Raw genomic sequence first — 27,131 nt, 5'->3', positions numbered from 1 at the left:
CAGGTCAAGAAGCAACAGTTAGAACTGGACATGGAACAACAGACTGGTTCCAAATAGGAAAAGGAGTATGTCAAGGCTGTATATTGTCACCCTGCTTATTTAACTTCTATGCAGAGTACATCATGAGAAACGCTGGACTGGAAGAAACACAATCTGGAATCAAGATTGCCAGGAGAAATATCAATAACCTCAGATATGCAGATGACACCACCCTTATGGCAGAAAGTGAAGAGGAACTTGATGAAAATGAAAGATGAAAGTGATGAAAGTGAAAGAGGAGAGTGAAAAAGTTGGCTTAAAGCTCAACATTCAGAAAACGAAGATCATGGCATTTTGTCCTATCACTTCATGGGAAATAGATGGGGAAACAGTGGAAACAGTGTCAGACTTCTTTTTGGGCTCCAAAATCACTGCAGATGGTGATTGCATCCATAAAATCAAAAGATGCTTACTCCTTGGAAGGAAAGTTACGACCAACCTAGATAGAGGCACGGTGGCAGCAAACAGAAAGGAAGTTGAAAGGGGAAAAAAACCCATTCAACCTTATGAAATTTCAGTGTGTAGAATTAAAAGGAAATTACATGATAGTAAAACTTGAAGGGTCTTTCCTGGTGGCTCAGACAGTAAAGAAACTGCCTGCAGTGCAGGAGACTGGAGTTCAATCCCTGGGTGGGGAGGATCCCCTGGAGAAAGGAATGGCTACCTACTCCAGTAATCTTGCTGGGTAATTCCATGGCCAGTGGAGCCTGGCGGGCTATACAGTCCATGGGTAGCAAAGAGTCAGACATGACTGAGCAACTAACACAGACACACACAAAACTTGAAAGAGAAATACAGATTACGGATATGCATATGAAAAAAAGGACTAATAATGATTTCAAAAGATTGATGATAAATATAAGGAAAAAGGTAAAATACACCGGGTGATGCGAGGCTAAGAACAATGCAGAATGCATCATCAAATTCCGGAGAATGCTGCATTACATATCCAAGTCAGTGAGGAAAATGGAACTTTTTAATCCAGCAGGAGCCTATGTAAGCATCTCTCTTCTTCAGTAGTATTCACATTTCCTGATTTTGAAAACTATAAGCATATACTATAATGAATCACAAACCTTAATTGTGTGTTGGTTTGGTGAAAGTAAGAGGATGCTTTAAAATTGTGTTTTTAATAGAAGTAGCTGGAGCCAGTGCAAAATCAATTTTAATCTTTTCAGCCAGTTGTGGATTTATTGAAAATGCTCCAAAAGCTGAAAGTAAACAAGAAAATAGACTAGTTTACTTGAGTTCTGTCTTGCCTCAACATTTCATTGTAACTTGGCTAGTTTACCTATGATTACATAATAGGGTTGCTATCTTTACCATATATTCCAAAGTGGTCTCTAAAGGTTTTCTCTACAATTTACTCTGCACACTAACACAAGATAAATTTATTGGAATTCCATTTTGTTTGTCTTTTTCCCCATCTGCCTGTGGTTGCTAATTCCATTATTTAATATTCAGTGACATCTGTTGTTTTATTTCATTAGTAAAAAATCTGGGTAAAATGAACCATTTCTCCTCCCATGGAAGAATTTCCCTTAGGCTTTCAGGATTATTTTTTAAAATTTCATTTGGTTTGATTTTATATTGTAGTATAGTTGATTGTTAATGTTGTGTTAGTTTCAGGTGTATAGCAAAGTGATTAAGTGTTTTATATATATTCTTTTTCAGATTCTTTTCCCATATAGGTTATTATAAAGTATTGATCTGAGTTCCCTGCACTTTATAGTAGGTTCTTTTTGATTTTCTATTTTTTACATAATAATATGTATATGTTAATCCCAACCTTCCTATTTATCATTCCCCCTTCACCTTTCTGCTTTGGTAATCATAAGTTTGATTTCAGAGTCTGTGAGTCCGTTTCTACTTGGTAAATAAGTTCATTTGCATTTTTTTTAGATTCCATGTATAAGTGATATCATATCATATTTGTCTTTATCTGACATCTCACTCAGTATGATAATCTCTAGGTCTATTTCATTCTTTTCAACGGCTAAGTAATATTCCATTGTAAATATGTATCACAACTTCTATATCCATTCATCTGAGATGGACATATAGGTTACTTCCATATCTTGGGTATTGTAAATAGTACTGCAAGGAACATTGGAGTCCATGTATCTTTTTTAATTATAGTGTTTTTTTTTTTTCTTTATAAATGCCCAGGAGTAGAAGTGCCAAGGTCACAGGATAGTTTCCTCTCTGGGCTGTTTCACCTGCTTTTGACTCCACTGATTACTTTAAATGTGGTTTACACTTACTGAGGGCCTAGATATATCCTCTACTCTTTTGGCCTCTTTTCTAAAAGAGAGGCTGGGCCATCTTTCTTTCAAAAGACCATCCATATTCAAGGTGTAGTTCAACATTCTTTCTTTTTATCACAAAATCTTCCCTAATAACTGTGATCAAAGGAAATGTTTCCTTCCATGGCCACACGATTACTTTCAAGGCACAGATGCTTTTGCCTTCACAGGTCCCTTTCTCCCCACTCCCACCCCAAATCTATGTAAAAACCATATTTTGTGACTGTGTTGACATAAACATGAACATAATCCAAAATGAGTTATATTCCTTTACTCTTTTGATTTTGAAAGTAATTAAATATTTTGAGGTGCCCCTAAAGTATCATGAACCCTAGGAGCCTGGCCTCCTATGCTGGGTTATTTAACTCTCTCCTTTATGCTCTCCTCATTCTGGTTCACTTGACTGACTATAAGCCTGCTGAAAGCATCATCCCTTTTGCAGCAGTTCTCCATAGTGGTGATTTGTCCCCAAGGGTCATCTGGAAAAGTCTGGAGACATTTTGGTTATTAAAACTGCAAGGATATTGGGAGGGAGGAGGGAGGAGGGTTTAGGATGGGGAACACATGTATACCTGTGGCGGATTCATTTTGATATTTGGCAAAACTAATACAATTATGTAAAGTTTAAAAATAAAATAAAATTAAAAAAAAAAACAACTGCAAGGACAGAAGGGGACAATGCAAGTATCCTACCATGCACAGGGAAGCCCCAACCCTGACCCCCAGCAAAATATCAGTAGTGATGAGGGAGACAAACCTTGCCTTATTAGATTGTGAGCTTTGAGGAAATGAGATTTTTTAATGTATACATTGCAAATAACAAAGACATTGCAAATAACAGCCAACAAAGTATATTTCAAATAGTAGATACACTGCACATTTAAAGAATGAATACTTAAAGTAATTAGAAACGTTTTACTGTCCAACTGAAAAGTTTTGAAGCATCTGGTCTTTCAGGATGTAAATTAATATGCCTCATAGTACCCTAGATGGGATCCCAGGCAAAGCGCAAACAGAATTCATTGGGCAGCAGAATGTCACTGATCAAAGAAACCATACCAACCAAACTTCAGACTTTTTCTTAAGAGTATCAACACATCAACTTTCTGTTAAGAAAACACTGTAAGGGCTTCCCTGGTGGCTCAGCAGTGAGGAATCCACCTGTCAATGCAGGAGACACAGGTTTGATCCCTGATCAGGAAGATCCCACATGCCAGGGCAACTAAGCCTGTGTGCCACAACTACTGAGTCTGTGCCTTAGAGCCCAGGAGCCACAGCTACGGAGCACATGCTGCAGCTTCTGAAGCCCACATGCCCTAGAGCCTGTGCTCTGCAGCATCAGAAGCCACCACAGTGAGAAGCTCACACACCCCAACTGGAGAGTAGCTCTCACTTGTCACAACTAAAGAAAATCCCGTGCGGCAACAGAGACCCAGCACATCCATAAATACATAAACAAACAAAAAAAATTTTTTTTTTTTAAAAGAGAGCACTAAGGGAAAAAAACAATTTAAAACACACATGCCAAGTCTTCAGTCATGCACACGGTGGCAAAAAGTAACCATGTACACATTTATCCTTGCCTTTTCCTCTCTTCTCTACATTTCCCTGAAAAGAATAAAGCAAAAAAGTAGTGGTGGGTTCGCAAAGTGATGAACATTTGGGAAACTGGAGTTGTTGTTGTTCAGTGGGTCAGTTATGTCCGACTCTTTGCAACCTCGTGGACTGCAGCAAGCCAGGCCTCCCTGCCCTTCACCATCTCCCAGAGCTTGCTCAAACTCATGTCCATTGAGTCAGTAATGCCATCCAACCATCTTGTCCTCTTTCGTCCCCTTCTCTTCCTGCCTTCAATCTTTCCCAGCATCAGGGTCTTTTCCAATGAGTCAGTTCTTTGATCAGGTGGCCAGAGTACTGGAGTTTCAGCTTCAGCATCAGTCCTTCCAATGAATATTAGGATTGATTTTCTTTAGGACTGACTGGTTTGATCTTCTTGCAGAACAAGGGGCTCTCAGAAGTCTTCTACAACACCACAGTTCAAAAGCATCAGTTCTTTGCCTCTCACCCTTCTTTATGGTCCAACTCTCACATCCATACATGACTAATGGAAAAACCATAGCTTTGACTATATTGGCCTTTGACTATATGGACAATATGGACCTATATCGGCAAAGTGATATCTCTGCTTTTTAATACACTGTCTAGATTTGTCATAGCTTTTTTCCCACGGAGAAAGTGTCTTTTAATTACATGGCTTCAGTCACCATCTACAGTGATTTTGGAGCCCCAGAAAACAAAGTCTTTCACTGTTTCCATTGTTTCCCCATCTATTTGTCATGAAGCGATGGGACCAGATGCCAAAACTTTGCGTTTTGAATGTTGAGTTTTAAGCCAGCTCTCTTTCACTTTCATCAAGAGGCTCTGCAATTCCTCTTCAGTTTCTGCCATGAGGGTGGTGTCACCTGCGTATCTGAGGTTATTGATATTTCTCCCAGAAATCTTGATTCAAGCTTGTGCTTCACCCAGCCCAGCATTTTGCATGATGTACTCTACATCTAAGTTAAACAAGCAGGGGGACGATATACAGCCTTGACCTACTCCTTTCACAATTTTGAACCAGTCTGTTGTTACATGTCCAGTTCTAACTGTTGCTTCTTGACCTGCATACAGATTTCTCAGGAGGCAGGTAAGGTGGTCTGGTATTCCCAGCTCTTTCAGAATTTTCTGCAGTTTGTTATTATCCATACAGTTAAAGGCTTTAATGTAGTCAATGAAGCAGATGTTTTTCTGAAATTCTCTTGCTTTTTCTATGATCCAACAGATGTTGGCAATTTGATCTCTAGTTCTTCTGCCGTTTCTAAATCCAGCTTAAAAATCTGGAAGTTCTCAGTTCACGTACTGTTGAAGCCTGGCTTGGAGAATTTTGAGCATTACTTTGCTAGTCTGTGAGATGAGTGCATTTGTGCAGTAGTTTGAACATTCTTTGGCATTGCCTTTCTTTGGGGTTAGAATGAAAACTGACTTTTTCCAGTCCTGTGGCCACTGCTGAGTTTTCCAAATTTGCTGGCATATCGAGTGCAACACTTTTACAGCATCATCTTTCAGGATTTGAAATAGTTCTGCTGGAATTCCATCACCTCCACTAGCTTTGTTCATAGTGATGCTTCCTTAGGTCTACTTGACTTTGCAGTCCAGGATGTCTAGCTCTAGGGGAGTGATCACACCATCATGGTTATCTGGGTCATTAAGATTTTCTTGTATTCTTGCCACCACTTTTTAATATCTTCTGCTTCTGTTAGGTCCATACTGTTTCTGTTCTTAATTGTGCCCATATTTGCATGAAGTGTTCCCTTGGTATCTCTAATTTTCTTGAAGAGATCTCTAAGTCTTTCCCATTCTTTTTTTCCCTCTATTTCTTTGCATTGATCACTTAAGAAGTCTTTCTTATCTCGCCTTGCTATTCTCTGGAACTCTGTATTCAGATGGGTATATCTTTCCTTTTCTCCTTTGCCTTTCACTTCTCTTCTTTCCTCAGCTATTTGTAAGTCCTCCTCAGACAACTTTTTACATTTCTTTTTATTGGGGATGGTTTTGATCACCACTTCCTATAAAATGTTAGGAACCTCTGTTCATAGTTCTTCAGGCACTCTGTCTATCAGACCTAATCCCTTGATTCTATTTGTCATTTATACTGTATAATCATAAGAGATTTGATTTAGGTCATACCTGAATGGTCTAGTGGTTTTCTCTACTTTCTTCAATTTAAGTTTGAATTTGGCAATAAGGAGTTTATGATCTGAGCCACAGTCAGCTCCTGGTCTTGTTTTTGCTGACTGTATAGAGCTTCTCCATCTTCAGCTGCAAAGAATATAATCAATCTGATTTCGGTATTGTCCATCTGGTGATGTTCACATGTAGAATTGCCTCTTGTGTTGTTGAAAGAGGGTGTTTGCTATAACCAATGCATTCTCTTGGCAAAACTCTGTTAGTGTTTGCCCTGCTTAATATTGTACTCCAAGGCCAAACTTGCCTGTTATTCCAGGTATTTCTTGACTTCCTGCTTTTGCATTCCAGTCCCCTATGATGAAAAGGACAGATTTTTTGGAGGGAAGCTGGGGAATTCTTTACAATCTGGGGAATAATAGGAAATGATGTCTTTTGGACATATTTTCATTTTAATTCTTGTTGCTGTTTAGTCTCTAAGTTGTGTCAGGCTCTTTTGCAACCGCATGGACTATAGCCTTCCAGAGTCTTCTCTCTATTGGATATCCCAGGCAAGAACACTGGAGTGGGTTGCTATTTCCTTTTCCATGGGATCTTCCTCATCCAGGGATTGAACCCAGGTCTCCTGCATTGGCAGGTGGATTCTTTACCACAGAGCCCTCAGGAAATTCTTAGGCTCAGTTATAACCATACAAATTAAAATCTAGAATAACTTTTACATATAAACCTTTAAAATATTTAAAAAATATTATTCAAGCTACATATGTTAATGAAATACCTTCATTCCATTGAAATACCTTCCAAGTTCTACAAAATTATATCAATATTACTAATTTAAAAACACATTTAACACATTTTTATGTCAAAATAAAACAAACAGACTTTTTTCCCCTACCTGCAAGCCCAGAATTCTTTAGAATCTGGATCTAGGTATAAGTGTTTCCTGGACCAGGTAGTCCTCTGTCGTTCCCCATCCACACATTATAACCAGCATCTGCCAGGGAAGCCTAGGCTATTGCTTGGAAGATTGGCAGTCATAAGCACGCCACAGTGTAGGAACACAACTGGCTTTTGGACTGAAAAGAAAGCATTGAAAATATTTGATAGCAGAAAAATATATCTGAAAGTAAAACAAAGGTCTTCAAGTCACTTTAATATAGTTAGGACTGATTGGATTGTATCCAAAAGAAATGTGCTAACAATTCATATTTATTTTATGCCAGCATCGCCTAGAGAAGGAAACGGCAACCCACTCCAGTATTCTTGCCTGGGAAATCCCATGGACAGAGGGGCCTGGTGGGCTATAATTCATGGGCTCACAAAGACTCAGATACAACTGAGCACACACACACACACACACACACACACACACACACACACCCCCCAAATGCTGATATTTTCCCTTAATCTTCAGAGCAAAAGAACTGCTACATCATCTATGGGGTCCCGTGTCCTCTTCTTATCCTACTTCCTGGAGCACACTTTTCCTTAGTTACTGATTTTAATTTCTAGGGCTTACAATTTATATTTTATATATATATATATATATATAGAGAGAGAGAGAGAGAGAGAGAGAGAGTTTACACTTAATGAAAAAATTAGAGAGAAATCTCCAGAAACAGGAATGCTTTGGGTCCTTAAAATCTCATGTGCAGATAATCAAAGAAAAAAAAAAAGATACCCTTCTAAGCTTGAATAATGCTTGCTGTAAGCACTTAAGGCAGAAAAGAGGAGTGAACCAGAACTAAGCTATTACACCAGGAAGAGCAATGATAATCCACACTTGGGTAAACCGAAGAATATCAGAGAAAAACTGAAAATTCTGGGTGGGGCTTCTATTCAGAGGCTCTGAATCTCCACCCGGTTCACCAAATCAAATTCATGGGTCAGGGTGTGCTCCGCTTTGTTATAGAAGCCAATGTAAATCAAGTGTCATTCAGACCCTCAGCATAATAGTCAAGAAGGTTCGATGTTTTTTATGAGTAAATTAATCTCATGTTCTGTGATTAGAATATATCTGACTGGATTGTATTTGATTCAAAATTTGAGACATTCTTCTTTTTCCATCACATAAATCCTACCTAAATAATTAGCACCATTCTTCCCATTAGGAATCCAGTTGAGCTGAAGGATGTAAGCATCTGCAATGATAACTTCATACTCTTCACTTGGGTAACCCCAGTAGGAAATTATCTGACTCTGAATGGAGAAAAGACAGACCGTTTAGTTTTATGAGTTTACTTGGCCAATTTTATGATTTTCTTAAAGTAGAATTTCTTATTGGTAGGTTAACGTATACTATGTAAGGAGAACTTTCAGATTTTATCATAAAAGAAAATTTAAAAGAATGAATGAAAGTAATAGTGACAGTCTTTGGAGGTGTTTTCTTAATTAGTGAAAGTAATAACTTACAACATCCATATTGGCCTCAGGATTATTAGGTTTTTTCCCAAGGAAAACAAAGTGCATTTCCAAACACATGGAGGACAGACACTGTTTTAAGTAACCACCACATTTTCAACCTACTAAGGAAAAAAATATTAGCATGACGCAGTAAATGTTTCAATATAAAGTCAGGGTTCTTGTGCTGCCTTGCTATTTACTTCACAGAGTTTTTGCTTGTTAGCATATCCTCTGGTTCTTGTTTCACTGCCTTGCCTATTAGATGCTTTTATAACACTTCTGTTTTTCTGGTTATTTTCTTTCAGTTGTGTGCATGATATTTCCTCAGAGGACCTTTTATCTATCAACCTGTAGATATGATTTCAGAGCTACCGTTTACTATTTGTTATAGGCTGAACTGTGTTTCTGCACCACACCCCCTGAAAAAGGGTTTAACTCCTAACACTCAATACCCTAGAATGTTTTTGCATATGTATATAAGGTTATTGCAGATGTAATTATTCAAGTTAAGGTAATACTGGAGAAGGGTGAGCCTCAGATCCTAAAAGACCAGTCTTTATAAGATTACCACATGAAGACAAGGCCATGCAGGGAGAATGCCATGTGATAGAGAAGACATAGGTGGGAGATATATAGCTGTAGGTCAATTAATGGTAAAGACTGCTAGCAAACCACCAGAATCTCGGAAGAGGCAATAAAGGATTCTTTCGCTACAAGTTTCAGAGGGAGTATAGTTCTGCAAAGACCTTGATTTCAGACTTCTAACTTCCAGAACTGTGAGATAATAATTTTCTATTATTTTAAGCTACCTACTTTGTGCTATTTTGTTATAACAGTCCTAGGAAAATGAAAAACCATCTGTCAGAGAAGGGAAAGAGTTTTAATACCTGGACTGATCTTTGTTGAACTTATGAATAAAACAAGGCGATCCCTGATTTAGCGTCTGTTTTGTATGTGAGAACTCACATTAATCCCCTCACAAAGGCAGATCAAATGTTACTCAAACACTGCCAAAACAAATAAATTTTTGTATTTTTGCTTTAAAATATCTGGATTCAGAATGACCTATTAAATGTTTCACTCACTGTAATACACATGATGCATGCTACTGTAAAGACCTACAGCAATTCCTCACCTGTCTCTAATGGTTTCCCTAAAGGCCACCTGCACCAATAAGCATAACCACACTCTCCCCCACACCCTGAAATGCTCCACTGTGTCCATTCACAGCCCAGTAATTTTCCAAAGTTTTAGAAATTTAGTTTCCTGCTCCACAGTCTTCTACTCTAAACCTGGCCTATTTTTCACCAGGAAAAAAGTTTAGCCTGAGGGATGCATGAAGGAATGGCATGTTTTCTGCCTTTGAGGTGCATACAATCTAGTGGTAGTTCAGCAGTTCCAGGTCTCTCTACTCGCTCTCTTACCTGTAATGTCCATGCATTTCTCAGTCCCTTCTACTTCTGGTCGACTCAGGGCCTACATGTTTGCTCTTAAAATCCCATAGGTGAACTGAAACTTTAGACTTATTCAAAAAGAAGAATGACTAGGTAACAAGGTAGATATAGAGCATCCTGCTCAGTCCTTGGTTCTAATAAGTATTTGCTGTTCAATAAATAAAAATTAATCATATTATTAGGAGTACTCTTCAAATCCAATGTCTTGTTGTAATAGCACTATACTTTTGAAAGAACAGTTAAAATTAAATGAAAAAATAAATGATACCACTGTTCCTAAAAGCTACCAATGGTCCCTTATGTTTTCCTCAACAGTATAATAAAATTCTTTCTCAGTCTCTGTACAAACCTCCTCAAAGGCTCTTTAGGCCTTGTCTTAAAGTACTAAAAATTAGTGTTTGCTGTTTAGGCCAAAGACTGTAAAGATCTCAACTCAAAGCCCCCAGATTTTGAGTAGAGGTAGCCTGAGAGAGAAGGCTGAAGGGAAATTAACATTTAGGGGTGAGAGGGAGAGAGTAAAAGAGGATGACCTCCATAGGCTACCAGGATTGGTGCCTGTGAGGGACCTAATCTGGTCAAGTTCCAACCTGGCCTCTTTTGGTAACTATAAACACCAGAAACATTCCTTGCATCTTATTGGAATTAGTGAAATCAATGAATTTTTCAGAAGACTCCACATCCATTTGCTAATACATACTGAATATGTTTTCAAACACCTTCTGTCTTCTCACAGATATTTTGCTAGAGGGCCACTCTCCCCTTGCGGATTTGAGAATAAGCCAGATTTCATTTTAAGTTAGAAACTAGGAGCTAGAGCAAGTGGCAAGGCAGCCTGCTCCTGTTACACATTCAGAGCACTGCTTAGTCTTTCCTTTTTCAAATCCTCTGAAATCAAGTCCCTAGAGAAGTAGAAAAGAGGAAAGAAACTTTTTCATAAAAGGTTTTTATGTATATAATCAAGGCTGAAAATTTTAATAGAGAATTATATTTTACCTAAAATAGAACTAAACTTCACAATTAAATATATTAATTTTTAAAGTACAATAAATAAACTTTACCATGCCAGAGAGTCATACTTACTGTCACCAAATGTGGATGCTTTCTGCTTCCTGGATAAGTGAAAAATTTAATTTTTTTCCCTTCTTTGTATTTATATATCTGCGTATTTTGGATGACCTTTCCTAAGAATGTTCAGTGGTTACATTTCGGGTAAGTTCTTATATTTGCCAAATTGCAAGTCAAATACTGTATTAACAGTCAATTCACAAAAGGATCTGGCTCCAAAACCATCCTCCTTGATCTATTAGCTAGTCAAACTCCGCTTTTTTGTATCTTTGTTCTCTGAGTATTCCAGACTCTGGGCTTCCCTGGTAGCTCAGATGGTAAGAAATCACCTGTGATGAAGGAGACCTGGATTGGATCCCTGGGTAGGGAAGATCCCCTGGAAAAGGAAATGACTTCCCACTCTAGTTTTCTTGTCAGGAGAATCCCATGGTCAGAGGAGTCAGGAGAGCTGAAGTCCATGGGTTCGCAAAACGTCAGACAGGACTGAGGAACTGGAAAAAAAAAAAAAAAATCCAGACTCTAGCTATCAAGTCTTTCACCAGGACTTGGGTAGGAGCATTTAGCTCATAAAGATGTCCATTTATCTTAAAACAGCCAGTAAGGCCTACTGGTATAGTTTTGAAAATTCTGGGCAAAACAGTTTTTACCAGAGTTTTTGAGAGTTGTTGTATCTAGAGTTATTTATAAAATGACATATCAAATCTAGCATATACTGACAAAATGGAGTTTTATATGTCTATTGAAATTTTATTTTATTGTGCTAAGAACACATAACATGAGTTCTACCCTCTTAAAATTTTAAATGTATGACAAAGTATAGTGGCAGCCCCAACAAAGTTCTTAACCACTCCAATGTGCCTAAACTCATGGGGACTTTGGTTTTTTGTTTTCCTCCAGTGGTATGCTGAAATCTCCCTTCCAGATGGCTGGTTTTCTACAAAGTCTGGAGGTATCTGCCCAAGATGACATTCCCAGGTTTTCCCCAACCTCAGCTTAGAGAGACCATGGCAGATTTGCTGGCTTCTGCTAATTCTGGAGCCCCTATGGAGGTATGCCTGCCATACCGCCATACCAGATACACAGGGAATGAGGTTTCCCCTGGGTCCCTTGGGCTAGATTCCACAACCCTCAAAGAAATATTTTGTTTGTGCCTGGTTGCCCCACTCCAGTACTCTTGCCTGGAAAATCCCATGGATGGAGGAGCCTGGTGGGCTGCAGTCCATGGGGTCGCTAAGAGTCGGACATGACTGAGCGACTTCACTTTCACTTTTCACTTTCATGCATTGGAGAAGGAAATGGCAACCCACTCCAGTGTTCTTGCCTAGAGAATCCCAGGGACGGGGGAGCCTGGTGGGCTACCGTCTATGGGGTCGCACAGAGTCGGACATGACTGAAGCGACTTAGCAGCAGCAGCAGCAGCCAATGTTTAGTTGTCAAAACGGAGTACAAAAAAGCATATCTTTCGCCACCTTGATGCTGACATCATTTCAGTATTTTATAAAGTCAATTTTCCTCAAGTTTTTCTATATGTTGAATATAACTGCAGAAAAATTTCAGCAGACATTTTGCTCAAAATTTTCCAAGCCAGGCTTCAACAGTACGTGAACCGTGAACTTCCTGATGTTCAAGCTGGATTTAGAAAAGGCAGAGGAACCAGAGATCAAATGGCCAACATCTGTTGGATCATCAAAAAAGTAAGAGAGTTCCAGAAAAATATCTACTTCTGCTTTATTGACTATGTCAAAGTCTTTGACTGAGTGGATCACCACAAACTGTGGAAAATTCTTAAAGAGATGGGAATACCAGACCACCTGACCTGCTTCCTGAGAAATCTGTATGCAGGTCCGGAAGCAACAGTTAGAACTGAACATGGAACAACAGACCAGTTCCAAATAGGGAAAGGGGTACATCAAGTCTGTATATTGTTACCTGCTTATGTACTAATATGCAGAGTACATCATGAGAAATGCTGGGCTGGATGAAGCACAAACTGGAATCAAGATTGCCAGGAGAAATATCAATAACCTCAGATATGCAGATGACAGCACCCTTATGGCAGAAAGTGAAGAAGAACTAAAGAGCTTCTTAATGAAAGTGAAAGAGGAGAGTGAAAAAGTTGCCCTAAAGCTCAACATTCAGAAAACTAAGATCATGGCATCTGGTCCCATCAATTCATGGCAAATAGAAGGGGAAACAGTGGAAATAGTGACAGACTTTATTTTCACAGAACACAGAAGTCGCTCAGTTGTGTCCGACTCTTTGCGACCCCATGGATTGTAGCCCACCAGGCTCCTCGGTCCATGGGATTCTCCAGGCATGATTACTGGAGTGGGTTGCCTTTTCCTTCTCCAGGGGGATCTTCCTGAGCCAAGGATCGAACCCGGGTCTCCCGCATTGTAGGCAGACGCTTTACCGTCTGAGCTACCAGGGAAGTCCATCAAAAACATAGAAGAGTATTAGTAAGTTTCAAAAGGATGTCAGTTGAGATCTTTTATAGATGAAATCTACTTCCTAGAAGTCAACTCGCCAATTATATGCACAGCTGGAGACAAGAGGCTGCAAAAAAAGGTCCAACTGGAAAATATCTCGGGTACCCAATTAGATCCAGTTATTCTGCGTCTGTGGATTTAAAATGATCATCATCCACAGTGGAATAGATGTGTCCCTCGTTGCTTAGAAAATCCACAGCTAGAGAGCGAAAGTTGCGCTGGGCTCGGCGCCGGGGGGCCTGAAGCGGCTCTGCGCTCCGCCCGCCAGGGCCGCCTCAGCCCCATAATATTTAAAAAAAAAAAAAAAAAAAAGGAAGAAAATCCACAGCTAGCTTGATTGAGGCTACAGACATGTGTTGGAGTTGGTTCTTGAGATCCTGAAAGTTCAATCCTTCAGGTCTTGGGCAAGCTTTGATCAAATTCAGCACCTGGTTCTGGGCCACAGTGAGGCCATTTGCTGGTATGAAGTTATTCCCACTGAAGTTCCCAGCTTCACCCATTCCTGGTTTGCTGATAGGTGCTCTCCCTGCTGAAGGCTGGCTGTTCGACTTGCTCAGCATCATGTGTGCATTGACTACTTCCAGAATATGTGTGGTGAACTCATTCATATCCTCCAGGGGCATGATCCTAAAGGCTACCAGGCTTTTCTTGTTCTGGAAAGATCTCAGATGACCAGCCACTTTCACATATGTTTCTGGAGGGACCACAGTGTTTTCACTGCTGGCATCATCTGTGTCAACCCACTGGCGAACATCCATGGGTACAGTTGTCATGTCATCTATCTTGTAAACGATGTTGGTTGCAGCCTTCTCTGCATTTCTGATAATCCCCACAATAGTGACCCGTGAAATCTCAACATTTCCAATTCTGAATATTTCATCAACCAGAGTAGCAGAAAGCAGCTGAGATATGGTACAGGGTACAATGTGCTGAGCTTGAGCTCTGGATTTCTTTTTGGCCTGGGAAGCTTTTGGAGATCCAAAGCCCCCAGGGGATTGTGTGTAGCCGCCGGCTCCCCCAAAAGAGGAGGTGCTATAGCTTTCACATCCACTATTCCACATCTTCGACACGATTCCCTCAGGAGAGAGTTCCAGAAGGTTCCCGCTGGAGGGTTCGCCGAACCCCTTCAAGACTTTATTTTGGGGGGCTCCAAAATCACTGCAGATGGTGACTGCACCCATGAAATTAAAAGATGATTGCTCCTTGGAAGAAAACTCATGACCAACCTAGACAGCATATTAAAAAGCATTACTTTACCAACAAAGGTCCATCTAGTCAAAACTATGGTTTTTCCACTAGTCATATATGGATGTGAAAGTTGGACTATAAATAAATCTGAGCACTGATGGATTGATGCTTTTGAACTGTGGTGTTGGAGAAGACTCTTGAGAGTCCCTTGGACTGCAAGGAGATCAAACCAGTCCATCCTAAAGGAGGTCAGTCCTGAGTGTTTATTGGAAGTACAGATGTTGAAGCTGAAACTCCAATACTTTGGCCTCCTGGATTGGAAGAACGGACTCATCTGAAAAGACCCTGATGCTGGGAAAGATTGAAAGCAGGAGGAGAAGCAGATGACAGAAGATGAGATATTTGGATGGCATCACTGAGTCAAGGGACATGAGTTTGGGTAAACTCCAGGAGTTGGTGATGGACAGGGAGACTTGTTGCAGTCCATGGGGTTGCAAAGAGTTGGACATGACTGAACGACTGAACTGAACTGAACTGACAAGCTAATACTAAAATCTATATGATTGACAAGGAAATTAGATTATTCAAGAATTTTAAGAAAGAATAATAAGTTGGAGGACTTGTCCTTGATTTCAAGACTTTATCAAGTTCCTGTAAAATTATTTTAATCAATCAAGTGTGGTAAATAAAATACAGTATATATCCACACAATGGGATTCTACTCAGTAACAAAAATGAGCAAACTATAGTACATGCAATGCCTAAAAGACCCGAGCTCCCTAGTGAGTTTCAGGGAAAACAAATTTTAAAGGCAAAGTGAGGGAGAGAGTACAGAGTAAATTATCATCTTGTGCATAATTCTGATTGGTTGATGATGTGGTAATAGGTGTGTGTCCTACGGGTTAAGATTGTCAATCCAGCTGGACTGGGGGCTACATGCTCATGGTCATCGTACAGTCAGCTTCCTCCATTTGGTAGGGACTTCAGTGTTTGAAGATCCCCTGGAGAAGGAAATGGCAGCCCACTGTGGTACTATTGCCTGGAAAATCCCATGGACAGAGGAGCCTGGTAGGCTACAGTCCACGGGGTCACAAAGAATCGGACACAACTGAGTGACTCCACTTTCCACTTTCCACTTTCAGTGTCTTGGGCTTCCCTGGTGGCTCAGATGGCAAAGTGTCTGCCTGCAATGCGGGAGACCTGGGTTTGATCCCTGGGTAAGGAAGATCCCTTGGAGAAGGAAATGGCAACCCACTCCAGTACTCGTGACTGGAAAATTCCATGGACAGAGGAGCCTTGTAGGCTACAGTCCATGGGGTCACAAAGAGTCAGACATGACTTCACTTCACTTCAATGTCTGTAAAATAACTTGTTGTTCAGTTGCTAAGTTACGTCTGTCTCTGTGGTCTCATGGACTGCTGTTAGCCAGGCTTCCTTGTCCTTCACTGTCTCCTAGAGTTTGCTCAAATTCGTGTCCATTGAGTCAGTGATGCCATCCAACCATCTCATCCTCTGTACCCACCCTTTTCCTCCTGCCCTCAGTCTTTCCCAGCATCAGGGTCTTTTCCAATGAATTGGCTCTTCCCATTGGAGGTGGCCAAAGTACTGGAACTTTAGCTTCAACATCAGTCCTTTCAAAGAATATTCAGGGTTGATTTCCTTTAGGATCAACTGTTTTGATATCCTTGCTGTCCAAGAGACTCTCAAGAGTCTTCTCCAGCACCAGTTTGAAAATGTCATTTCTTTGGTACTCAGCTTTCTTTATGGACCAACTCTCACACTTGTACATGACTACTGAAAAAACCATGGCTTTGACTCTACAGATATTTGTAAGCAAAATTATATTTCTACTTTTCTTTTTTTTTAATATAAATTTATTTATTTTAATTGGAGGCTAATTACTTTACAATATTGTATTGGTTTTGCCATACATGGACATGAATCTGCCACGGGTGTACACGTGTTCCCCATCCTGAACCCCCCTCCCACCTCCCTCCCCATACCATCCCTCTGGGTCATCCCAGTGCACCAGCACTGAGCATCCTGTATCATGCATCGAACCTGGATGCATCTCTACTTTTCAATATGCTAAGTTTGTCATAGCTTTTCTTTTAAGGAGCAAGCATCTCTTAATTTCATGGCTGCAGACACTGTCCACAGTGATTTTGGAGCCCAAGAAAATAGACTGTCACTGTTTCCATTTTTCCCTCATCTATTTGCCATGAAGTGATGGGACCAGATACCATGATCTTAGTTTTTTGAATGTTGAATTTTAAGCCAACTTTTCCACTTTCCTCTTTCACTTTCATCAAGGTTCTTTAGTTTGTCTTCACCTTCTGCATTAGGGTGGTATTCTCTGCATATCAGAGGTTGTGTGCATCAGACACTATGTTCTTCAGAAAGTAACTAAAGAATCTACTATATAGTTGATGTATTGTTTAAACTGTTATGGGTTCTCCTGGCCCAGCTGCTTTTTTTGTTGTTGTTGTTGCTATATATTCACATTATTTTAAACATTAATTCTTGAGCCAGCCTTTTGTGACTCAGGACAGGCCAGGATCACTAAAGCTTTTCTATAAACATGAGGCAGCCAGAAGACAGGGAGGTGGTGGGCGAGGTCTGTCCTGAGAAAGCCCCCAAAGGCCCTACTTGGTTACAGAAAAATTAGCTTTCATATCAGCAAGTATTCTTCCAAACTCTTATGTTTCTAAAAATTCATACATTCTCATATTTCTTGAAGGAAAAAACTCTACCTTTCTCAAAAAGCCTTCTCCTGTAATTGAAAATATTTAAGATTATTGTTTCTGTTTTTAGTTATTTATATCCTACTTAGAAACTCAACAGGCTGCTTTGGGCTGAGTTATAATCTGCCATTACTCCTAGTGTAATAAATGCCATTGACTTTATGAATGGAGAGCCTAGGGGCAATGCAAAAAAGGAGGAAAAAATTCCAGACTTTATATAAATAACTGGAAAAGTATACATAGTAAGAACAAAATAATTGGATTTTAATAGAAATTATATAGATCCTTCAACACAGAATACCATGGTTCTTTATGGGTTGCCTTGGATAATATCAATGATCTCACTGTAAACTTGATGATATACATCTAATCCAAACAAAAAGTCTACATGATTATAGTAAGAAATAGTTTTATGGTAAATATGATTTGTGATTTCAGGAAGTAAAATTTTAACATCTTCAGGGTCAGCCAACAAGTCACTGTCACCACTCCAGGTTGCAGTTGGCACATTCATGCTTGTCACATTGTACAATGGAGAAGTTGTCTAAATGCAAATAAGTAAAAGTAAGAGTTTTCAAAGAGAATAATACATATGAAGTGTTAAAATTTAAAAATAAGCTTAATCTAAAATAGTTGTTATTAAGGAAGCAATGAGTATGAAAGAATATTATAATTTTTACTTATTAATAGAAATAAATCAGATACAAATTAAAACTAGAGTTTGTTCTGATTCAGAGTATCAAAATTTTCTTTGGCTTATATAACTGTCAATATCAGTTCAGTTCAGTTGCTCAGTCATGTCCAACTTTTTGCAACCCCATGGACTGCAGCATGCCAGGCTTCCCCGTCCATCACCAACTCCCAGAGTTTACTCAAACTCATGTCCATTGAGTTGGTGGTGCCATCCAAACATCTCATCCTCTGTTTGTCCCCTTCTCCTCCTGCCTTCAATCTTTCCCAGCATCAGGGTCTTTTCAAATGAGTCAGTATGTTTATTAGTAAATGATAAACATTGGCAGTCAAGTTCAATATGATTTTAATGAATTAGATCTTTATATTTTACCTCAAATGTTTACACAAGCAAACTACATCAGGCATTGGAGCTTAGCAAAGGCAGAAAAGTATGGTGGAGAAGCATAAATTTTGAAGTAGATAGACTTGGGTTCTAGTATTTCAAGACAACTGTCATTATACTCAGACAGTTTTTATCAGCCTCTCAGTAACTTCTACTTTTTCTAGTTAGTATATATGTTTGTCTTATCTTCCCAAACACAACAGTCTTAGGGTCAAGAACAATGGTATGCTTGCTTTTTATTTCTTATTTAACCAAGCTCAGAGCTATGCATATTATAAATACAGTATTTTTCCTCTTGAGGGATGATGAATTATTCTACTGCTTGTCAATTTCTCTAGACTTATCTAAGATATTTGTTGTTAAAATACGTAGAAAATATGGAAAAGTCACTTTGGTTGGAAATGAACATATGGGTCCAAATTAAGATAATCTTCATTTACTGATCCTCTTCACTGTACTACCATACTCTTGGGTTTCACAGATGAATGTTTAATAGTAAAAATCATTTCAATTGATCAGGGAGATAATTTTTAATTTATACATAATTATGTACCTGATTAAAATGAACCAAGTTCAGATCAGGACTGCCCCAGTCAAAAGCTTTCAAGTGACTAGAATTAAAAAGCTGAAAGAAAAATTTTAAAGTAAGACTATACTCATTTTTCCATTACAGTGGCAGCTGATATGAGTTAGGTATGCATTGCACAGAAAGCCCCTTTGTACTAAGTCTGTTAGTATTTGTGTAGGTGGGCTTCTTTGTTCCTCTCTTTCTATGCACAGGTTAAGAAATGGAAGAGCTAGGAGGTGGGGGGCAGGGAAATCTGCAGACAATAATTCTACCATCTTCATATAAATGCACATCTCCTGAAGGCCTTTTACCTTATTAAAGGGGCATGTGTGTTTGGATAACATTAGGCCTCCCCAGAAATTCTCTGCTGTATCTAAAGAGGTCTAGGACTAAGCATGCTGGGACTAAGAGGACACTGCCCTAAAAATTATTGCTTCAAATAACAAAGATCAAGAGCATGTTCCAGAAGCCACCCCCTTCTTCACCCCTTAACACTTGCAGCTTCACCACCAGCTTTGAACCTATTAGGTCTAATCTGATTTTGACCGTTTCCCCCCGATTATGTTTTCATTTCAAGAAGACTAAGTTTCTCATGTTACTCATCTTCTCCAGTACGATAAAATGTCTACGTCTCTATATATCCCGTATTTTATCTCCTCCCAACACTCCCCAACTCTTAAAACTCTATCATCTATTATACCATCATCAACCTATACGTTAAAACTTGTCTCTGATTGTTAATCTGATTCTCCCTGAGAATACTTCTTTCCCTGCAGTTCCAAAATTGGCCAAGTTTACTTATGACATTAACATTTGTAAAATTTTGGTCAATTCTGAGACATTTTTAAATCTTATCCACGAGAAGCATTTGATTAGCTATTTATTCCCTTATCCTTGAGATCTTTTCTTCACTTAACTTCTAGAATAACATGATATCTTGGTCTTCATTATTTTTTTTTCATTGTTTTACTCAATGCTTCTTTTAAGCTTCCTCGGCAAATTTAGCCTCTCCTGCTGACCTCTAAATCTTTCCATGTCTCATCACTTAATCTTTACTCCTCTTTTCTTCTCTATTTATACTCAGTCTATTTGTTTTCTCATCCAGTCTCTTGGATTTAAACGTTATACACATTCAAAGTGTTTATCTTCTTTTATAAGTCTTTTCCAAATTCTAGACTCCTATCAGGCTCATGCTCAGTTGATTCAGGCACGTCTGACTTTTTGTGACCCTAAGGGTGTAGCCCACCAGGCTTCTCTGTCAATGGGATTCTCCAGGTAAGAATGCTGGAGAAGGTAGCCCTGCTGTCCTCCAGGGCATCTTTGCAACACAGGGATTGATGGCGTCTCCTGTGGCTCCTGCAGTGCAGGCGAATTCTTTACCACTGAACCACCAGAAAGCCCTCTAGACTTCTATTCACAACTTATGCAAAATCAAGACTTAAATGTCTAAAACAACATCTCTGAAATAGAACATCTTTATCTTTCCATCCATCATCAAACTTCTCCCTCTCCTTCAAAATTAATTTCATCTTTTCATTACTTAGTCCAAAAACTTTGGATCATCCAACATTCATTTCTTTTACTTCTCATATTTCCATGATTAAATTTTGTAGGCTCCAATTTCATGATATACACATGCATATTCAGAATCTAACAATTTTTATCACCTCTACTGGAAACATATCAGAGCAAGCTATCATCAATTCTCTTTTGCATTGCTGCAATAATCTGACTTTCTCATTGCTTATACTCTTGCTTCACTATAATCTATTCAACATAGAAGCTAAAAACATTCCTTAAAAGTGTTCAGTTCAAGTCATTCAGTCGTCTCCAACTCTGTGACCTCATGAACTGCAGCATGCCAGGTTTCCCTGTCCATCATGAACTCCCAGACCTTGTTCAAACTCATCCATCGAGTCAGTGATGCCAATAAACTGTCTCATCCTCTGTTGTCCTCTTTTCCTTGATTCATGGACCTAACTTTCCTGGTCCATTTTCAGCCTGTGCTTCATCCAGCCCTAATAAAGTTAGCCACTGTTCCCACTGTTTCCCCATCTATTTGCCATGAAGTGATGGGACCATTTGCCATGATCTTAGTTTTCTGAATGTTGAGCTTTAAGCCAACTTTTTCATTCTCCACTTTCACTTTCATCAAGAGGCTTGTTAGTTCTTCTTCACTTTCTGCCATAAGGGGTGGTGTCATCTGCATATCTGAGGTTATTGATATTTCTCCCAGCAATCTTGATTCCAGCTTATGCTTCATTCAGCCCAGTGTTTCTCATGATGTACTCTGCATAGAAGCTAAATAAGCAAGGTGACAATATACAGCCTTGATGTACTCCTTTGCGCATTAAAATACAGTATTTATCTTTCTCTTTCTGACTCACTTTACTCTGTATAATAGGTTCTAGGTTCATCCACTTCATTAGAACTGACTCAAATGCATTTCTTTTTATGCTGAGTAATATTCCATTGCGCATATATACCACAACTTCTTTATCCATTCATCTGTCCATGGACATCTATGTTGCTTCCATGTTCTAGCTATTGTAAATAGTGCTGCAGTGGACAATGGGATACATATGTCTTTTTCAATTTTGGTTGTCTCAGGGTGTATGCTTAGGAGTGGGATTTCTGGGTCATATGGTGGTTTTATTCCTAGTTTTTTTAAGGAATCTCCATACCATCTTCCACAGTGGCTATATCAGTTTACATTCTCACCAACAGTGCAAGAGCTTTCACTTTTCTCCACACCCTCTCCAGCATTTATTGTTTGTAGACTTTTTGATGAGGGCCATTCTGACCACTGTGAGGTGATATCTCATTGTAGTTTTGATTTGCACTTCTCTAATAATGAGCGATGTTGAGCATCTTTTAATGTGTTTGTTAGCCATCTGTATGTCTTCTTTGGAGAAATGTCTGTTTAGGTCTTTTATCCAATTTTTGATTGGGCTGTTTGTCTTTCTGGTATTGAGTTGTATAAGCTACTTGTTTATATTGGAAAATAATCATCTGTCAGTTGTTTCATTTGCTATTATTTTCTCCCATTCTGAGGGTTGTATTTTCACCCTGCTTACAGTTTCCTTTGCTGTGCAAAAGCTTTTAGTTTAATCAGGTCCCACTTGTTTACTTTGTTTTTATTTCCATTACTCTAGGAGGTGGTCATAGAGGATCTTGCTTTGATTTATGTCATTGAGTGTTCTGCTTATGTTTTCCTCTAAGAGTTTTATAGTTTCTGGTCTTACATTTAGGTCTTTAATCCATTTTGAGTTTATCTTTGTGTGTGGTGTTAGAAAGTGTTCTAATTTCATTCTTTTACATGTGGCTGTCCAGTTTTCCCAGCACCATTTATTGAAGAGGCTGTCTTTGCCCCATTGTATATTCTTGCCTCCTTTGTCAAAAATAAGGAACCCATAGGTGCATGGGTTTATTTCTGGGCTTTTTCTGTCTTGTTCCATTGGTCTATATTTCTGCTTCTGTGCCAGTACCATACTGTCTTGATGAGTGTAGCTCTGTAGTATAATCTGAAGTCAGGAAGGTTGATTCCTCCAGATTCATTCTTCTTTCTCAAATGCTTTGGCTATTCATGAGTCTTTTGTGTTTCTATGAATTGTGAAATTTTTTGTTCTAGTTCTGTGAAAAATGCCATTGGTGATTTGATAGGGATCACACTGAATCTGTAGATTGCATTTGGTAGTATAGTCATTTTCACAATGTCGATTCTTCCTACCCAGGAACATGGAATATCTCTCCATCTGTTTATGTCATCTTTGATTTCTTTCATTAGTGTCTTATCAATACTAGTACACTTTAAATGTTTCTAGTGTTCATTAAATTTAAAGACACTCTCATAATCATTATCCTATTTAATTCTCATAGTTATTTTTGTTAGGTGAGAGCATGATTATTAATTCTATTTTTAGAATTAAAGAAACGGAATTCATAGAGATTTAATGACCTTATTTAATGTCCTACTGCCAGTAAGATTTAGAGAAAGAATTCAATATCTTGTATTTTGATCTCAAGCATATATATTCCTATTTTATCTCGGCTGTCAACATTAAGATGGCATTCATATGGAATTTTTCTTTATCAATATCCACTCAACAAATATTCTTGAGTATCTATTATATGCCACAAACTTAGTTTTGCAATAGATAACTGAACAAAACTTGGCCATGGTCTTCATGGAGTTCACAACTTACCGGAGGAGAAAGCATAATCTAGTGAGAGAGTAGGTATTGAGAGACGTCTGTTCTTGTCTTAGTTTTTTTGTTTGTTTTGTTTTTTAAGAAAAAGTTTTAAATATATGGGCAAATTAAATCATGAGCATAGCCTAGTTGATCCCTTGCCTACTGTTCTGAATGAACATTTTCTCATTTGTAAAATAGAAAATAACTGTACTGCTCTTATTGCCTAAACTGAAGATCTAACAGATTCTATTATTAACATATATTATAAACTTTTAAGAATCATACATATTTTTAATAATTTCAATGTATCCTTCTAAATTTATCATTCTATGGCAATGGCCAGATCCCTAGAATGGTGAGATAAGCTGCAAGTAGTTTACATAAAATTTTACCAAAATGCACTGAAAAATGTATTTAGTGTACCTGACTCCAGTGGACCATATTTTGAACAGATGTTCCTGCTGGGTTTTGTGACATGTACACATCCACACGACTCTGAGGGTTTAAAACATTATTTTTATTCTTCCAACCAGAAAAAACAATCTTTGATATTTATTAAACTAAAAAATTTCAAGGAAATTTAATTTATAATAAATAGTGTTAATAAAACAAAATTACATTTAAATTAAATACATAAATGTTCTTATTAAATGTAAATTTTGCATTAATATAGAAGTTATTATTGGATTTCTAAGTTCTGAGGTCCATCACCTATACTGAAAACAATCAAAAGTGATGTAATACACACCTTTTGAAAGCACTGAAGACCTGAAAAGATAGAAAGAAAGTACCAGGACAAATGGGAGAGAAAAGACAGAGAATTTAAAAAGAAAAGCAATGTACTAAAGTCACTTAAGTTTATCTGCCAGTCCTAGAAAATTTAAAGTTTCATTTTAAGAAATCAGTTCAGTTTAGCCACGCAGTCATGTCCCCCTGGACTTCCTGTCCTAGAGAAGGGAATTGAAAACCACTTCAGTATTCTTGCAATGAAAACCCCATGAACAGTATGAAAGGCAAAAAGATAACTAGTTAAGGAGAGCAAAAATCAGCCTAGGACTTTTTGAGGACAGTGGGAAAGTTTAAAAAGAAATTCTTTCCATAATAAACTGGAGTCCCAAAGTTTTACACAACTCAAAGTAAAGCTTAATCAGATACAGCTGTGCTCATGCCAATCTGTAACCTAGATTTGCATTGCCTACATACTCCCTGGGAACCTCCGTCAGTGAATAAGATACATAAGGTCAATGTAATCCTTACTAAAATCTCAACAAATTATGTTTACAATACTGACAAACCACTTCCAAAGTTTTATGTAGAGAGACAAAAGATCCCAAAACAGCCAACACAATCATTAAAGGCAGGACTGACAAGACATAACCTCAAGGCATTATTAATATAAAGCTACAGTAATCAAGACAAGGTAGTATTGGTGAAAGGGTGGACAGATAGATAAATAGAGCAGAATACAGAGCCCAGAAATAGACCCCTAGAAACACAGTTAATTGATCTTTGACAAAAAAACAAAGGCAATGTAATAGGAAAATGATAATCTTTTCATTAAATGGTGTTGAAACAACTGGATATCACATGGGGAAAAAAAAAAAAAGGAATCTAGACACAGACCTTACATCCTTCACAAAAAATGACTCAAAACAGACCATAGGTCTAAATGGGAAATGCTAAACTATAAAACTTCTAAAAGATAACACAGGAAAAAAACTAGACAACCTTGACTGTGGCAATGACTTTGCAGATACAGTACCAAAGGCACAATCCATGAAAGAAATAATCAGTAAGCTGAATTACAAGAACTGGACAAAGTCAAAATTCTGAGTTGTTTGATGACATATTTTCCAAATTACATTAATGAGAGTTTTTGCTACCTAATCTTCCTCATATGATAACTTCCTTTCAGTTTGCTGAGTGACATTGGCCAGATTCTAGACACTGCCTATCTGCAAACTGCAAGATTCTCTTCTGGTTTCTCATACTGTCTACAGGAAGGAAATTTCAAGTCAGATCTTAATTTCCCCATCGATATTGATAGAATCAAGAGGACTGAATTAAAGGAAAAAAAGAACTGATTCAAACTCAACTATCACTCTTATAGTTCCCATATACACTGTGTGGGAATTTTTTCACTTCAAAATTTCCCAATCCTAGATAACTTCAGTTCAGTTCAGTTCAGTCGCTCAGTCATGTCCAACTCTTTGCAACCCCATGAATCGCAGCACACCAGGCCTCTCTGTCCATCACCATCTCCCGGAGTTCAGCCAAACTCACGTCGATCGAGTTGGTGATGCCATCCAGCCATCCCATCCTCTATTGTCCCCTTCTCCTCCTGCCCCCAATCCCTCCTAGCATCAGAGTCTTTTCCAACGAGCCAACTCTTCGCATGAGGTGGCCAAAGTACTGGAGTTTCAGCTTTAGCATCATTCCTTCCAAAGAACACCCAGGACTGATCTCCTTTAGAATGGACTGGTTGCATCTCCTTGCAGTCCAAGGGACTCTCAAGAGTCTTCTCCAACACCACACTTCAAAAGCATCAATTCTTTGGCGCTCAGCCTTCTTCACAGTCCAACTCTCACACCCATACATGACCACTGGAAAAACCATAGCCTTGACTAGATGGACCTTTGTTGGCAAAGTAATGTCTCTGCTTTTGAATATGCTATCTAGATTGGTCATAACTTTCCTTCAAAGGAGTAAGCATCTTTTAATTTCATGGCTGCAATCACCATCTGCAGTGATTTTGGAACCCAAAAAAATTAAGTCTGACACTGTTTCCACTGTTTCCCCATCTATTTCCCATGAAGTGATGGGACTGGATGCCATGATCTTTGTTTTTTGAATGTTGAGCTTTAAGCCAACTTTTTCACTCTCCTCTTTCAATTTCATCAAGAGGCTTTTTAGTTCCTCTTCACTTTCTGCCGTAAGGGTGGTATCATCTGCATATCAGGTTATTGATATTTCTCCCGGCAATCTTGATTCCAGCTTGTGCTTCTTCCAGCTCAGCATTTCTCATGATGTACTCTGAATAGAAGTTAAATAAGCAGGGTGACAATATACAGCCTTGACGTACTCCTTTTCCTATTTGGATCCAGTCTGTTATTCCATGTCCAGCTCTAACTGTTGCTTCCTGACCTGCATATAGATTTCTCAAGAGGCAGGTCAGGTGGTCTGGTATTCCCATCTCTTTCAGAATTTCCCACAGTTTATTGTGATCCACACAGTCAAAGGCTTTGGCATAGTCAGTAAAGCAGAAATAGATGTTTTTTCTGGAACTCTCTTGCTTTTTCGATGATCCAGCGGATGTTGGCAATTTGATCTCTGGTTCCTCTGCTTTTTCTAAAACCAGATTGAACATCAGGAAGTTCACGGTTCACGTACTGCTGAAGCCTGGCTTGGAGAATTTTGAGCATTGCTTTACTAGCGTGTGAGATGAGTGCAATTATGCGGTAGTTTGAGCATTCTTTGGCATTGCCTTTCTTTGGGATTGGAATGAAAACTGACCTTTTCCAGTCCTGTGGCCACTGCTGAGTTTTCCAAACTTGCTGGCATATTGAGTGCAGCACTTTCACAGCATCATCTTTCAGGATTTGAAATAGCTCCTCTGGAATTCCATCACCTCCACTAGCTTTGTTCGTAGTGATGCTTTCTAAGGCCCACTTGACTTCACATTCCAGGATGTCTGGCTCTAGGTCAGTGATCACACCATCGTGATTATCTGGGTCGTGAAGATCTTTTTTGTACGGTTCTTCTGTGTATTCTTGCCACCTCTTCTTAATATCTTCTGCTTCTGTTAGGTCCATACCATTTCTGTCCTTTATAGAGCCCATCTTTGCATGAAATGTTCCCTCGGTATCTCTAATTTTCTTGAAGAGATC

General features: G+C 38.7%; 1 protein-coding gene and 1 pseudogene across 5 annotated transcripts in view; both read right to left on the bottom strand.

Annotated features, from left to right (window-relative positions):
* Window positions 1–367: 367 nt before the first annotated feature.
* LOC109578969 (replication protein A 32 kDa subunit pseudogene) lies at window positions 368–15,187 on the bottom strand (annotated as a pseudogene).
* A 2,287-nt stretch (window positions 15,188–17,474) lies between these two features.
* LIPJ (lipase family member J) overlaps window positions 17,475–27,131 on the bottom strand; it is a 36,681-nt gene continuing 27,024 nt past the window's right edge. For 4 of the 5 annotated variants that reach the window (XM_070780442.1, XM_070780441.1, XM_019952916.2 and 1 more), the window contains exons 9-11: window positions 23,668–23,739; window positions 19,037–19,108; window positions 17,481–17,952 (exon numbers count right to left, since the gene is read on the bottom strand). In XM_070780442.1, the coding sequence (XP_070636543.1) occupies window positions 17,719–17,952; window positions 19,037–19,108; window positions 23,668–23,739 (378 nt within the window). In that variant the 3' untranslated portion in view covers window positions 17,481–17,718. Of the gene's footprint in view, window positions 17,953–19,036; window positions 19,109–23,667; window positions 23,740–27,131 lie in introns of all 5 variants that reach the window. The other variant, XM_070780443.1, reaches the window with a different exon arrangement.

This window comes from Bos indicus, chromosome 26, assembly GCF_029378745.1.
Source record: "Bos indicus isolate NIAB-ARS_2022 breed Sahiwal x Tharparkar chromosome 26, NIAB-ARS_B.indTharparkar_mat_pri_1.0, whole genome shotgun sequence".
NCBI lineage: Eukaryota > Metazoa > Chordata > Mammalia > Artiodactyla > Bovidae > Bos > Bos indicus.
Note: the sequence above shows the minus strand (reverse complement) of the source record. Positions and strands in the feature narration are given on the sequence as shown.